This window comes from Athene cunicularia (assembly GCF_003259725.1).
Source record: "Athene cunicularia isolate RWA chromosome 5 unlocalized genomic scaffold, athCun1 chr5_part1, whole genome shotgun sequence".
Classification (NCBI taxonomy): domain Eukaryota; kingdom Metazoa; phylum Chordata; class Aves; order Strigiformes; family Strigidae; genus Athene; species Athene cunicularia.
In genome coordinates, this window is record NW_020799101.1 from 12,028,176 (window position 1) to 12,041,576 (window position 13,401).

Consider the following 13,401-nt stretch of genomic DNA (forward strand, 5'->3'; position numbering starts at 1 on the left):
CAATGAGCATATTTTAATACATAACGTTTCAGATGTATTTGTACAGGAAAGAAAAATGTTTGTCAGGACACTGCTTTAAGAGAGTAAGAGTTTCACTCTTATATTAACTATTAAAAAAGTGTTCTAGTGGATATTTATGGGGTCTTCCTGGTTGCGAACTTGTAAAAATATATTAAGAATTCATTATCCCCATTGGTATTAAATATATCAAGACAACCATTGTGGTCGTACTACCAGTTATGGCTACTATGGTCTTAAGCATCTGATTGTACATTGTTGCTATATTGTTAAGCACAACTGAGGCATGGTTTTTTTTTTTCCCCTTGGTTAAAAGATTATATTACAAAAATTGATCACTGTTTCAAACCAGTTAAACACGAATATTCAAGTAACAAGGTTGTTTTATTGGATAAGCGAAAAAAGAAGTTACCTAGCACTTTACACAACTACATAAAAATTAAATAGAACAAATGAAATTTGTTTATGCATATGCAATACACTTTTATATCTTTCAGATTCCTAAAACTAAAACTTAAACTATCATTTTCTTTAACGATACCATATTTTGCACAATAACTTATACTTAGGAGAAATAATTTCCCATTTTCCACAAAATATATATAATTATGACATTCACATTGATAGTTTAAGAAACAAAATTTAAGTGAATATTCTATCTTATGCAGTTATCTTTGTGGACCCTTCTAATCAGAATGCAACCAGTTAATGTATCTAATGCTTGACCCATTTAAGAAGAAAAAGAGGGTCTTCACCTAAACCATTTAAACTTTCAAAAGCTAAAATGTTTATCGCACTTAAAAATATAGTTAAAGAGAATGTAAAAAAACTAAACGTTTAAGATACAGTGCTATTATATTGTATGTATCAACTACAATAAGATAGCAGTCAACTGAAAAGTAATTAAACAACTTTTTTCTTCCTAATATCATGAATTATACATGTTTTCCCCCTACCCCTTGGGGATGAAGCCAAAACACAACTTTTCTGATCATAAGATGGACAGATTTGAGGGCAAAATCCGATGAAAAGTCCTCACAGGTAACTTCCCTCGCCAGTAGAAGCCTGTCTTGATGAGATTCACCAGCCTGGATGCAAATTCACAGAACCCTCACACTGGCGAGGACCCATCTCCGTGCATTGGTACTGTGCAGAAGGTTTAATACTAGAGTATTTCTAATAAGTGGCATTGCTTTACACCAGAACTGTCAGGTGAATTCACAGTGCTATTTGCCCGGTCTTTAATCCATTCACACTGGCTAACAACTAGTGTCCTTTCCCACAAGAAACTCCCAACTCCAACTGTCACAGGACTGAAGAAATATCCGCGGGGCCCACAAAGCTGCCAGTTCACATCAACAGCTTTAGAGATGTTGACACAAACTTGGGATTACAGGTTCCCCATACCGAGGATCCCTTCCATCCTACCATCACCTCAAAGGATCAGTCTGGGGCTACCAGAATGAAACTACTCAGAAACAGCCACAAAGTGGCTGAAACAGGCCCTTTTTGGGTTCATAAGAAATGCCTATCTGCTCCTTCGCCTACTTGTTGTTGCTTGATTTCTGATGTTGAATTACTTTCCACACACAAGGCCTAAGGAGACCACCTCAGGAGTACATGGGGCTACCTCCCCTGCCTTTCTTGGGTTGTGTCTACCCTGCAGGCAGTGCAGCCACAGCTGGCTATTAGCCAGCTGGCATTAGTCTACCCCACTTCGATATAAAAAAAAGAGCAGTCACAGCACACAACATGGCACAGCCCAGCAGCTCAAAAATCAGCACCAAGTTCAGGGCTAGACTCCAACCTGCAGCACCTCAGCTGCAGGCCAGGATGTGGACTAGCTCATTTCAGGTTGTGTTAGAAGGCTGGTGCCACACGTTGCTCTGTGCCATCTTGGCTTAAACCCTACGTAGAGGAAGGGAGGCAAAGAAGGTCCTTTTTTTTCACCCGCAAAGACACATGGTGGTTTCTTCCAACATCACTACATTAACCATTTTTAAATGCTTTGTGACTAGTGTTATTTTGCAGCTTTCCACTGGACAAGACGTAATACTGCAGCTTCCAGCTTCTCTGAACACTGTCTGCTCAGCAGCCAGCAGCTAACTACCTTGTTCAAGGTGCTAAGTCCTCATACAGGACTTTGAAGAACAGCTCCAGTTCAAGTCAGCCAGATAGGCCACAGCACAGGTTATCTGAGCAGAGGGCTGGGGATTTGAAAGCTGCGTGCACCAAGTATTTGGAAAAGCACCTCTTAGATTTCAAATTGCATATTTTGGTTGAGAACATGAAAGCGATGTGTGCTTCAGAAGGGTTAAAATGGCCAATGAAATTAACCCAGTTCTTCTCCATTAAACTTCCAAGAGACCAAAAAGTACCTGAAGGTTGAATTTTGTGCTCCAACCCTTGTCCAGACTTCCAGTGGGAGAAGTAGTTTGATGTCTTTGGCAAACAGCGCTCTGAAGAGGAATGAGACACTGGGACAGAGAGTGACCTATGGTAGCCAAATGTAAAAAGGCACATATTCCAAAAGGAGAGGCACCAGAGAAAGTTGTTTTGACTTAATCCCACAGAGGATCAGGAAAAAGAAAGTTGTGTAGCACTCATTTAACAAGTTACAATGCAAATGCTGAATGCCAGGGGTTAAATAGCGTATCAAACAGTTTCAGGTTATTTATTCCCTTTTGCACTAAATAAAAGCCATTAAAATATACAGGAGTAAAATTCTCAATTAGGGAGCTTTCTATGAAGCAAGAACACACAAATACAGTGGAAAGAATTGCACAAACCAGAAGTTTAATGAGTTAACATCTACAGCCTTGGACTGATGAAACCTTAGAAATAACATTTCCTATCACTTTGCATTACTTAAGATTGCTTGTTAACGTGCCCTGTCATTTCAGAACAAACCTGACACCGTTGGTATGTGCACAGGCCTCTCCTTTACAGAAAGCTCACTAATAATAGTGTCATCGTAAGAATACACAGGAAGCGGAGACCACAAGGCCATGCAGCAATACATACTTATACCCTACGGACCAAATATTATAAGAATTCCTAATGTGTAGAGTCACTGTGGGGCTGCTAAGGAGATCCTTGTTTTGCAGGTTGGTCAAAATTAGTCCAATTGTCAAGAGACAGATGTTACTGGTTCTAGAAATCCCCGTGCTTAAGCAGGACGTTGATGAAATGGAAAGCTGAGCTACCTGGGTGCTTTTGATAGAAAGTGGAGGCAGTATGGAGGAATGAGGGGAGATTAAGGCAGATGTAGCACAGGACTGGAAGCGTTTGCCTTTTTTTGGTAATAGCTGCTTGTCCACAGATATGATGCAGATGGCTGTCTGAGGTTTGCTAATACCTGATATCCTGGATAACACAGTAGTCAACACAAATTGTTCTAGGCTACAGCACCTTCTCACGAAGCAGATGCATATCTGACATCAAGAACAGAAGTAGCCTGGAGGGAAGGGGGAGGGGGGAGAAAAAGGAGACGTTTAGTTTAAAAATGAATACACATAGGCTTTCTTGCATCTCCAAACTTCACCCCAGATCTGTGGTACTGAAAGCGACAAGACTGACAACTTTCGCGCACGGGAGGAATCACAGCAGCTTCCTCTATTCTGAACCACACCGGGATTTGTTGGGAATGTAAACACAGAAGAATTAAAACTGGAATTGAGGCTGCTTTATAATCAGCAGTCTCACCTCCCTCCCTCAAAAAGAAAAAAAAAAAACACAACAAAAAAAGGAACTGCAGTCACTCACTATGAAAACACACTGAAGGGGAAAGCCCAGAGCAGTCAGAGGGCTGACAAAGCTTTTTCTAGGCTGGCCGCCAGGTAGTCAAGGCATGCCGGGGGGAAAGCACCCAAGGGACTGCAGCGTTCAGCCAAAGTCTTCTCCTGGCTACTGCTGACTGAGTCCACCTGACTTGACCAGCTGCCTGTGCAAGTACTCTCAGAAGCAGGCACCAGCTGCATAATACTGCGCAGCTCGGGAGGGACCAGGATCCCCTCTCCTAGCCCATATGTATCACTTATGTGATAATCCAAATGACATTTCACTTTGCCCCCAGAACTGCTCAGACAGGCACCCAGTCAGCACTGTGCTTGTGTTACCCCTGAAGCCAGCCTGAGAGGCAATGTCTGATGTGCTCAGAGAGAATGGTGGCCATTAGATGTCCACTGTGCAACACCCCCGTGTCTCTTCCTCATGCATTTTTATAAAAAGCTGCAAGCTTGGTAGTTAAAATCCCCTCCATGCTGCCAGCACCTTCCTCCTCCCAGCCGTGACACATCAGTTCCTACTGTCCAGAAGAGGCATTATGAAGAACCACAAGCCACATGGTGCTAGTGTAAGGCATACATGGTGTGTCATGGCTGGCAGCTCACTGTCACCCTGCCTGGGTCAGCCTGGTGCAGGCAGGCTCTGCCCTCATCCCTTACTGTACTGCAGGGCACACTGAATTGCCCAACTGGCGATAGCTGCCTTTTCTCTAGGCTTTGTAACTAGTCCCACCAGCCTATTATTTTGGTCCCTCTTCCACTATTCAGCACTTTCTCATCTCCAGCCCGGGCACTTTCCATCACTAGTTTGGGGATCACAACTGCTGCTCCACCAGACATTTCACCAGACCATGCTGTTATGCCTACACTCTCCTTCCTCCTGTGCTAATTTGTCTGGGATCCTCATTGCTCCAGTATCCACACACTTGGCCACATCAGCACACTCCAGTTCCTGCTGCAACCCAACACTTTTTTCTTTCTATCTCGAGTGATACTCTTTTTTGATGGTAACCTCAGAAGCAAGGGTGCATTTAAAGCCCGGAAGAATCTCAGAGGGTTCAGAGCAAAGCTCTGCACTGCTAACAGATACCGCTCTACTGGTCACAGGAAAAGGCAGTGACAAGCCACCTGTCTTTCAAATGGGTGGCTATATACTAGTATCATTGCTTTTTTGTTCCACCTCTCAATTCTGGAAAATAGAGGACAATTTCACTCACACCCTTCTGAGAAGGCAAGTGCTTTGAGTTTGGTTTTGTTCATCTGTCATACCTTTGGACCTAGTCCCCATATATAAGCATCTTTGATTAACACATTATTAGGATTTGTGAAGCAATTAAGTTGTATGTTGACATTCAGAGAGTATAAGTGAGCCAACCATAATCAGGGCAACAAAAATATACAGTACACTGAGATGTCTTCAGTCCATGTGAGACCAAAATTTGCCTTATGCTATTGACTGTGCTTGCATTTAGAAGATTGGGCTTTTGTGCCAAGCCGTCTTATAAAATTAGGTCAAAGGGAGCCCTAGATCAGACATTTTTAACATGCAAACCCTAGTGGGGTTTTCTTCTGCAAGACTGTGTTAATATTACGTATTTGCACCTTTCATATTTAAACATTCTACAGTCTTAGATAACTTTAAACACACATTGTCTTTGGAGAAGTGTTATCTCCATGAAGCTCCATCAAGGAGAGGCTGTTTCTAGAATTTCTGTCTTCACAGAAACTGCTGTAAAATCAAGGAAACTTTGTCTCTAGGTAATTCCAGAGTGAACAGTTTCACACATTCGCCTTGTTTATAGCTGTCTTCCCCCGAGTGAAACCACTCCATCGTCAAAAATGAAAGAGTGAGCTTTGCCTCAGAAGACTGTATGGTCCCACAAAGCCAAACCTAGAACAGCTTGGAGAACTGAGTGCAGGGAAAACATCCAAGTGAGATACAGATGTTTCGGCAGCAAGAGGCATTAAAATGTCCATCTGCTGATGAGATACAGATACTGTCAGAGGGCTGCAAATTAACTGTTCTCTTTCCACTTTCATGTATGTCTGGAATTACCAGTTCCCAAAACCAGTACTGGAATCTGTATATCCAGAGGAAGTGAAATATGCTCAGAGTGAAGATTGTCAAAAATGGCTTTTGCAGAAAGTATACATATATACACATTTCTCTGAAACAAGATCAGATTGGGAATTTTATGTGACTTTTAAATTGGATTTACCTCATCTTCCTCTTCGGACATTTTAGTGGAATTGTCAGGGGATTTTACAGGCTTCTGGCTATTGGTTCCGTTTGTCTCCTCTTTGCCATGCTCTGCCTCCCACTCCTGTAGAACTTCATCTATGTTGAAACGACGTCGATAATTTACAAAAAAGTTTTTCACTTGCACCACAGATTTGTTTCCAATCACATCAGAGATCGCCTGAAAGTCTCGGCCATATTTCCTAATTGCTAAAAGCAACAAAAAGAAAACCAAAAGCAATCTGTTATTTCCACAAAGACCACAAATCAGGCTCAAGTCACAGCATAAGGAGCTGAAGCTGAACTTCTGTCAAGGTTTCAAGCCTTTCTCAGATTAATCCAGGGCGGGGTTGGGGGGGTGTGTGGAGTCTAAATTGGGCACAAGACACATTTAGGACTAGCCCTGGAGAACTGAGGTGTAATAAAGATGGGTAATGCCAAATCTAGAAGACCTGGGTAAATCTGCCTGTACTACTTGAGACATTATGCAGGCAGAGAGCATAGCAGTGCCCTCAGTAGTTTCACTTTCTGAAAGCTTGGACAAGCAGAGATTATTTGCAAACATTCATATGGTGCAATTTATACTGCCTGGGGAGGGGAAGGGGCAGTATGGTTTCCTTGTTCAATTCCATCCTTTGTGCATTAACACACAGCAATGTCAAAATCCTCCACCAGCCACTGAAGGGAAACACAGCTCTGAAATGCAGCAGAATTTTGATTATCACCAACTGAAGTACAAATAGACTTGTAATGCCATACCTTGCACAGCAAGAAGCTGCTCATCCGTGGTCCAACGCGCATTAAATTTCTGAACGACCTAGACACCCAAAAGAATTAGGCAACTCAATTTACATAAGCAACAACTTTCACTTGTATATGAGCTCATAAAAACCTCACAAAAAGCACAACAAGAAATTAACTGCTAGTCAAACTGTGTCTTTCCTTTTAGTAGCAATGATGTTTTTGATATAAAGAACTGTGTATGGCATCCATCCAGTTAACTGTGACATACACTATGCCTGTAAGTCACGGTAATACAAAAAGATAGAGAATGGTCTGAGCAGATAACCAAGAGCCACACTCTTCCAAAGCACCTACTTGTTTTTATCACAGACACCCTCTGTAATCTTGGTCAAATTATTTCCAACACGAGGTGCCAGAGCTGGAAAGAAAACAGCAAAAGCACCAAGCGCCAAGAGAAAGATGGGCCATTAACATGTTAAACACTGCTCGTTCTTCTCATCTCCCACTTCCATTACACAACAGCAGCAAGTATAGTATGGTCTGGATTCACACTGACAACTAATAGAACATTGGTCCCAGTTTACTGGCAACACCAATAGCCGTGGTACATAAACACAGATTAGCACTGAGCTCCATGATAAAGGTCAGAAAATGATCCTACCTCTGGAAGTCTGTATTGTTCTATATCACCTTCAAGTTTTTCTTTGAGCGCACTGTTTGTCTGTTTGATATTCTGAATCTGAAAAAAAAAAAAAAAACACAAAAAAAACCCGTGTCATCCCTTTAACAAGGATTAAGAAAATATCTTTGCCTTCTTCCAGCAGCCCCAGCAGGAGCCCCACAAGTTCAGCATTCCACTTTTCCTCACAACCTCCCTTTTCCAAAAAGAAATTGTTATATTGGAATAAAGGAATGCAGGAGCAGCTGGCACACCAGGGGATCCCATTTAATTTACTCTATCTATCCTATCTGCAAGTTATTTGGAGTAAGAACTGCCCCAACTTTCAGGGCTGTATAAAGCCTAGCATAAGAAGAAAGGCCCTGTTCACAACAAGTAATGAATCAGACTGCTAGAGAGCTCCACTTCTCCCAGAGTGCCAAGAAAAAGGCTTTAGGCCAAAATACCAATTCTATTAAGTTTAAAGAGCTTGAGCCAGATCTCTGCTTTAAAAACAGTGAAAACGTTCAGATCTAGGAAATAAACTTATGTAGTAAACCTGTCTTTACTAACAGATATTTGAAAAACATTTGTTTAAGTCAGATCCATGAGGGAAGCAAAAGATAAGTAGGAAAGCTTGTATGATGTCTAAGAATAAAACAAATGTATCTGCCTGTTCCAAAAGTATCATAGGAAAAAGCAAAGGAATCTGACTGCTGCAGATGGAAATCGATACTGCTGAAACCAATGTCATCTGAGGGAAGTTCATAGTTAAAACATAAGAAACTCTGAACTGCAAGAAACACGAAGCACCAATAAACATTCCTTCAAGTCAGTGCAATGGACTTTCCTGCTTTAATTTAGGTATAAAGTAGGCTCACCCACAGAACTAAAACATAAGAGGTGTAAAACACAGAGCTTCATTAGTCCATAGCATAAGCGTAGCAGCTTGTCAATTAAGCCACATAATGATGTGCATCATCACTGTCAAGCTACAAATTCCTGTGAACTTTGCAGACTGTGACAGGCACTACTACCAAAAACAGCAGTTATTCTTCAACTATCCCATTCATACCTGTCGTTTGATTGAGACTAATTCCATGTCCAGTTGTCTGAGTACAGTGGTAGCAGCTGTTGCATTGGCAGAAACAGCCTCCACATCTTCTTGGGAGAGGAACATTCCTTTAGGAGGTTTCCTCTTTGCTCTGTTCTTGGCCTGCGTACTGTGCTTCTCCTTCTTCACCTGAGGAACAGTTTCAGCAGGCGGCACCTGGGAAACAGCAGTCATTTTAGAAAACTAGATTATCTTTAGATGTCCCTTCCAACCCAAACCAATCTGCAATTCTATGACTTTAGCCATCCTTGAAGGTTGGAGAATGGCATGTCATACAGACACTGTCACATAACTCTCTCTTCTAGGCAGCTTTCAGTGTTTACAGAGATACTGGTTGTCTTCTCAGCCCATTCACAATTTGGAAAACAAAAGCCCAATTTTCCAGCAGTTAAATATTCGTTATTTTCAAACACTCCAAAACACTTTTTTTTTTTTTCCCATCACCAGACCTGAACATGCCAACTTAACTGAGCACCAGAAGGAAACAAAGTGGAGTTTGGAGACAGCATAACACCACAACTAGAACAGTTTACACAGACTTGTTTTTCTACATGTCAGACAGGAGAAGGAATAAACCAAATTTATTTAAAGACTAAAGATAAAGGAGTGAGGTGACTACAAAGTAATTCTTAGATCGTTATGCAGTTTCTTGGAAGCCGTTTTCTTGCACAGCACTGATATATCAACTTTTCCATTAAACTGATGCAGTTTTGACCACAAATAAAATTTAAATCTCTTTTAGAAAAGGTAATCTTTCACATACAATTGTTTTTATGACTTCTGTCTAAAGCAAAGAATTAGGCACATCCCTCTAACAGGTAGATTAGCTAGGACTACTAGGACACTATACTATAGATCCTTCAAGAGCACATCTGATTCTCTAATACTAAATCCATTTCTTCCAGAAGTTATTTTCAACAAGCAACTCATACCCAAGATTTATTACCCAGTGGCTAGAGCCTGGCCGAGAACACAGAACAGAGGGATGGCAGGGAGAGAAAAAGGAGAGAAGGGAGGCCACACATCTGAAATCCTTGATCATTGCCAGCTTTAAACACATTGGCTTCACTTAGCTCTATTGTTTCCCTCCTAATTTGCAGCTACATGTAGTTTCTACACAGTCTGTGGCATTTTCTCATTAATGAGCATTAAAATGCTTGCATTCAAACCCACATAAGGCTGAGCACAAAGCCTGACCTAAGCGTAACGTTCTGCCTCCTGCAGACTGGAGGACCCTACCCTCTTATGAGCTCAATGGCCAGAGCCACGTTAGAGCAATAATGCAGACAATTCCCTGTTCTCAACTTTTTTCTTCCCTCCTTTAATGCAAAGGAGTCCATGAGAGACAAAGCCTAAGGCAAGCCCAGTAGCAAGTGATAACTACTGCTGTTGCAGGATGGATACCCTGTTTCTTTCTGCAGAAAGGAGTAGGGAGAAGAAGAAACCAGACTGGTTTAGCTATGAACAAGCGAGGTAAGCTCTGTACTCCAGAAGCAAGTGCATGGATAACTGAGACAGGTAAATTATTCAACATGGATAGATATTTCAGATTCATTTATATTTCATCTACATACAGAATTTCACAGGATCATGCAGTAATACATCACAACAGGTTCAGGCTGTAGACTGACCAACACACAATGCCTGCAGTGCAGATTTCTAAGAAGCCTCAACATTAAGGAAAATGAAAGCAATTTCAAATTACTGTTTTACGCAGTTGAAAGAATATGAAGCTCTCCTGTGTTGTGGACAAGAAGCCAGAGCTCCAGCAGAATGGCTTTTGACAGCTCCAAATGCTTCTAGGCCCCAGTGATATTGTGTAGGGTCTGGCAACTTGAACGTCTAACATATCTTGGAAACTCTTGCTTTCCTGGCCACACACATCTCTCTAGATTTAAATGAATTCATAAAAACCTGAGGGAATTAAAATGCAGGGATTTAGTAGTGTTTCTCTTCATTTAGATGCTGCCACTGCTATCCAGTGCATTTCAGTCTTACAAACCTATTAATGCAAACAAGGTTCCCTTCGTCAGATTTCAGAGTGTAAAAAGAAAAGATCAAGCTATTTCAAGTCATATAAAAGCAGAGGATGAATTAGGAAGGATTTTCCAGGAACAGGGAAGAAGCTCTAGTTCATGACCTCAGTATTACGGAGTCTCCATCTGAGGAAACCTGAACAGTTGCACTAACACTGAAAGTACTAAAAAAAAAAAAAAAAAAAGGAAGATTCCCCCTCCAATGATCCCCAAAAGAGGAAACAGATGAGAGATTTCAGATATGCTGAGAAGTCCCAGTATTACTCCGCAAGTCATACAGTAACTGACATGTCTCAGAGCTGGAAAAACCACCTCTGTGGGGTTAGGACAGGGAGTTTCTTTACGGTAAGAGTCACGGGCTAGTGGCACATCACTATGTAGTGACATATCACTATAAGAAACATAACTATCAAGAAAGAACATATGCCCTTCCTCCTGCATACCTGCTCTCTCTCAAGGCATTTTCAAACAACCCAGGCTCAGGTACTGCAAAATCAAATCAAATTAACTCTGAATAGACTATGTGGGTTGTCAGCTTCATTTTACCACCAGTACAATCCTTGTCCAGAAGAACCTCCACAAGGCTGCCAGCCATTGCATACATGGTCAGACTGCACATGCTCCACAAGTTTTGGTGATCTCTGTCAGATCAGTTAGCATGCTGTGGCCTGTATTAGTGACAGGGAGGGCAGACAACCTCCTCCCATACATGACTTTCTACAAAAATGTCTTGCTCTGGTTTGGCCTTCCAACAGAGGCAGCCAACCTGGCAAAGAACTACCTTCCTTTCTTCTTCAGCAAGGTCAGAGCACATCAGCACGGTAGGGAAGGAAGCAGTAATAAAGGAGATTGAAGGAAGCTCTCTTACAGATGCAAGCTTTCAAAGAGCTTACAGAGAAATCAAAACTTTCAAGAGATGAGATTATGATAGTAATTATTTACAAGACACTGGAGAGCTGCAGTATGCAGCTGCAACTTAGCCCAATAAGAATCCTTACAGTTTGGGTCTTACTGAGGCTTCCGAGAACTCAGCTTCTTGCAAGGGTGAACATAAGTGGCTTCACATCCACTCTGCTCCTAGGAAGTCATCAGGGATGCTTTCCTTTGGTGGAAGTAACAGCTAAGCTTGTCTGAAAAGTCTGAAAAGCACCCTGGCATGGGTGAAGAACAGACTAGAATGCTGTAATTTTTCAGTTATTTCCATTCAAAATAATTTATTAGAGGAATTAATCCCACCGACAGTGACTGACAACGCAGCTGCTATGGGCTTTTGTTTTTGCCTGCGTACAATCCTGGTTTTGAATAATTCTAGTGTTTTTTCCTACGTATATGCTTTATCAAAAAAAAAGTTAAACAAATTGAAAGAGAATAACTATGGGAGAAAAATCAGGCTATGAGAAAATAGGAAAAGGGGGCTACTTCAAGGAGAAAAGGCCTTAAGGTATATGTCTTCCTGCAGCACTCACACATACAACCCACACTGCTGCTGAACATCAAGGCTTTTTTATTTAGTAACAGATAACCAGCAGGTTATACACAAGAAAATAAGGTATACACTTTCCTGTTAAGCATCACAGACTAGGCTTTCAAAATTGTTGTACCTATGTGGCTCTATTGCCATCTAAAACTGTATGGCCACTTAATTTCAAGTGTTTGAAGTGAGGTACAAGTATTATGTTTTAATAAGACAAAATATTCTGTACATAACAACAGCTTAAGGACCCTCTGCCAGACAAAATGAACTGGCCACATAAAAGCTTTCTCCTATACTGTTCACCACTGTAGTTGCAATCCTGGTGCCACATCAAGATTTTACCTTAGAATCTAAGGTGTAAGTAAACATGCTCTTGCTAGTCTACCTAGAACAGACTAGAAGACTTATTTCCCCTCCACCAAGCTATGTCAGTAGGGACAGAAGTACTTCTACTCCAAGCAGTTAGGTTGATTTAAACCATCATTGAAGGTGGTTCAAGCTAACACAGCCAACCTTGAGTCAGAGATTAGAAACATTCACATAGTACATTATCATGGGATGGTAAAGTCTTAAATTTTCTAGTTCCATCCATTAACTTATTTGTCTATACTTGTCTTGATTTAAGAATAATTCTGAAGACAATTCTTCTTTTCTTGTATGACAACTATACAAAGCACAAATAAAGAAAATTAGATACTGTCAGCTTCCACATGAAGTAGCTAGTAAGTAAACACTTTCGTTTATACAACAGTAAGAAAAGAATTATACCTCCTTTTTACTCTCCTTGTTTTGTTCAACTTCAATATCAATGGGGTTATTTCCATTTGCTTCCTCCATTTCATCCTCACTGGAAGACAAAAGCAAACAGTACTGCATTAGTTTGTGAGGCTCTTTCTCTATAAATAGCAGGTTAAAAGAAATGCATGAATGCAACTGCTTTCCTTAGTTTTATTCCCAGTGTGATTTTTTAGGGGATTGGGGTGGGCTTTTTTTGTATTGGGTTTTTTGTTTATTTGTCTTTAAGTCAACAAATTCTTCATTGTAAAGATGCTAGGGACCACGAAAGAAAGGTATCTCAGTAGTACACTTAGGCAAAATAAGTCTGCTCAGCTGAATGCAAGATACATGAAATAGATTACACAAGTTATGTTTTAAAGAATGTAAGACATTGAGCATTCTAACTTTAGGCAAACCAAGACAGAAACAAAGACTTAGAATTACAGCAAATAACTAAAGCATGGATTTCACACAACGCCTTAACATTTAGCAAAATAGAATCCCTCAAGAACAAGCATTAAAAAAATGCTTGAGGTGTCGTTCCCCCCCCCCCCCC

At 41.0% G+C, this 13,401-nt stretch overlaps 1 protein-coding gene across 1 annotated transcript in view; it reads right to left on the minus strand.

Moving 5' to 3' along the window:
• Nucleotides 1–276: 276 nt before the first annotated feature.
• RCOR1 (REST corepressor 1) overlaps nucleotides 277–13,401 on the minus strand; it is a 42,764-nt gene continuing 29,639 nt past the window's right edge. The window contains exons 5-10 of the mRNA XM_026849752.1: nucleotides 12,837–12,915; nucleotides 8,520–8,714; nucleotides 7,448–7,525; nucleotides 6,802–6,859; nucleotides 6,023–6,252; nucleotides 277–3,475 (exon numbers count right to left, since the gene is read on the minus strand). Of these exons, the coding sequence (XP_026705553.1) occupies nucleotides 3,434–3,475; nucleotides 6,023–6,252; nucleotides 6,802–6,859; nucleotides 7,448–7,525; nucleotides 8,520–8,714; nucleotides 12,837–12,915 (682 nt within the window). The 3' untranslated portion in view covers nucleotides 277–3,433. The remainder of the gene's footprint in view (nucleotides 3,476–6,022; nucleotides 6,253–6,801; nucleotides 6,860–7,447; nucleotides 7,526–8,519; nucleotides 8,715–12,836; nucleotides 12,916–13,401) is intronic.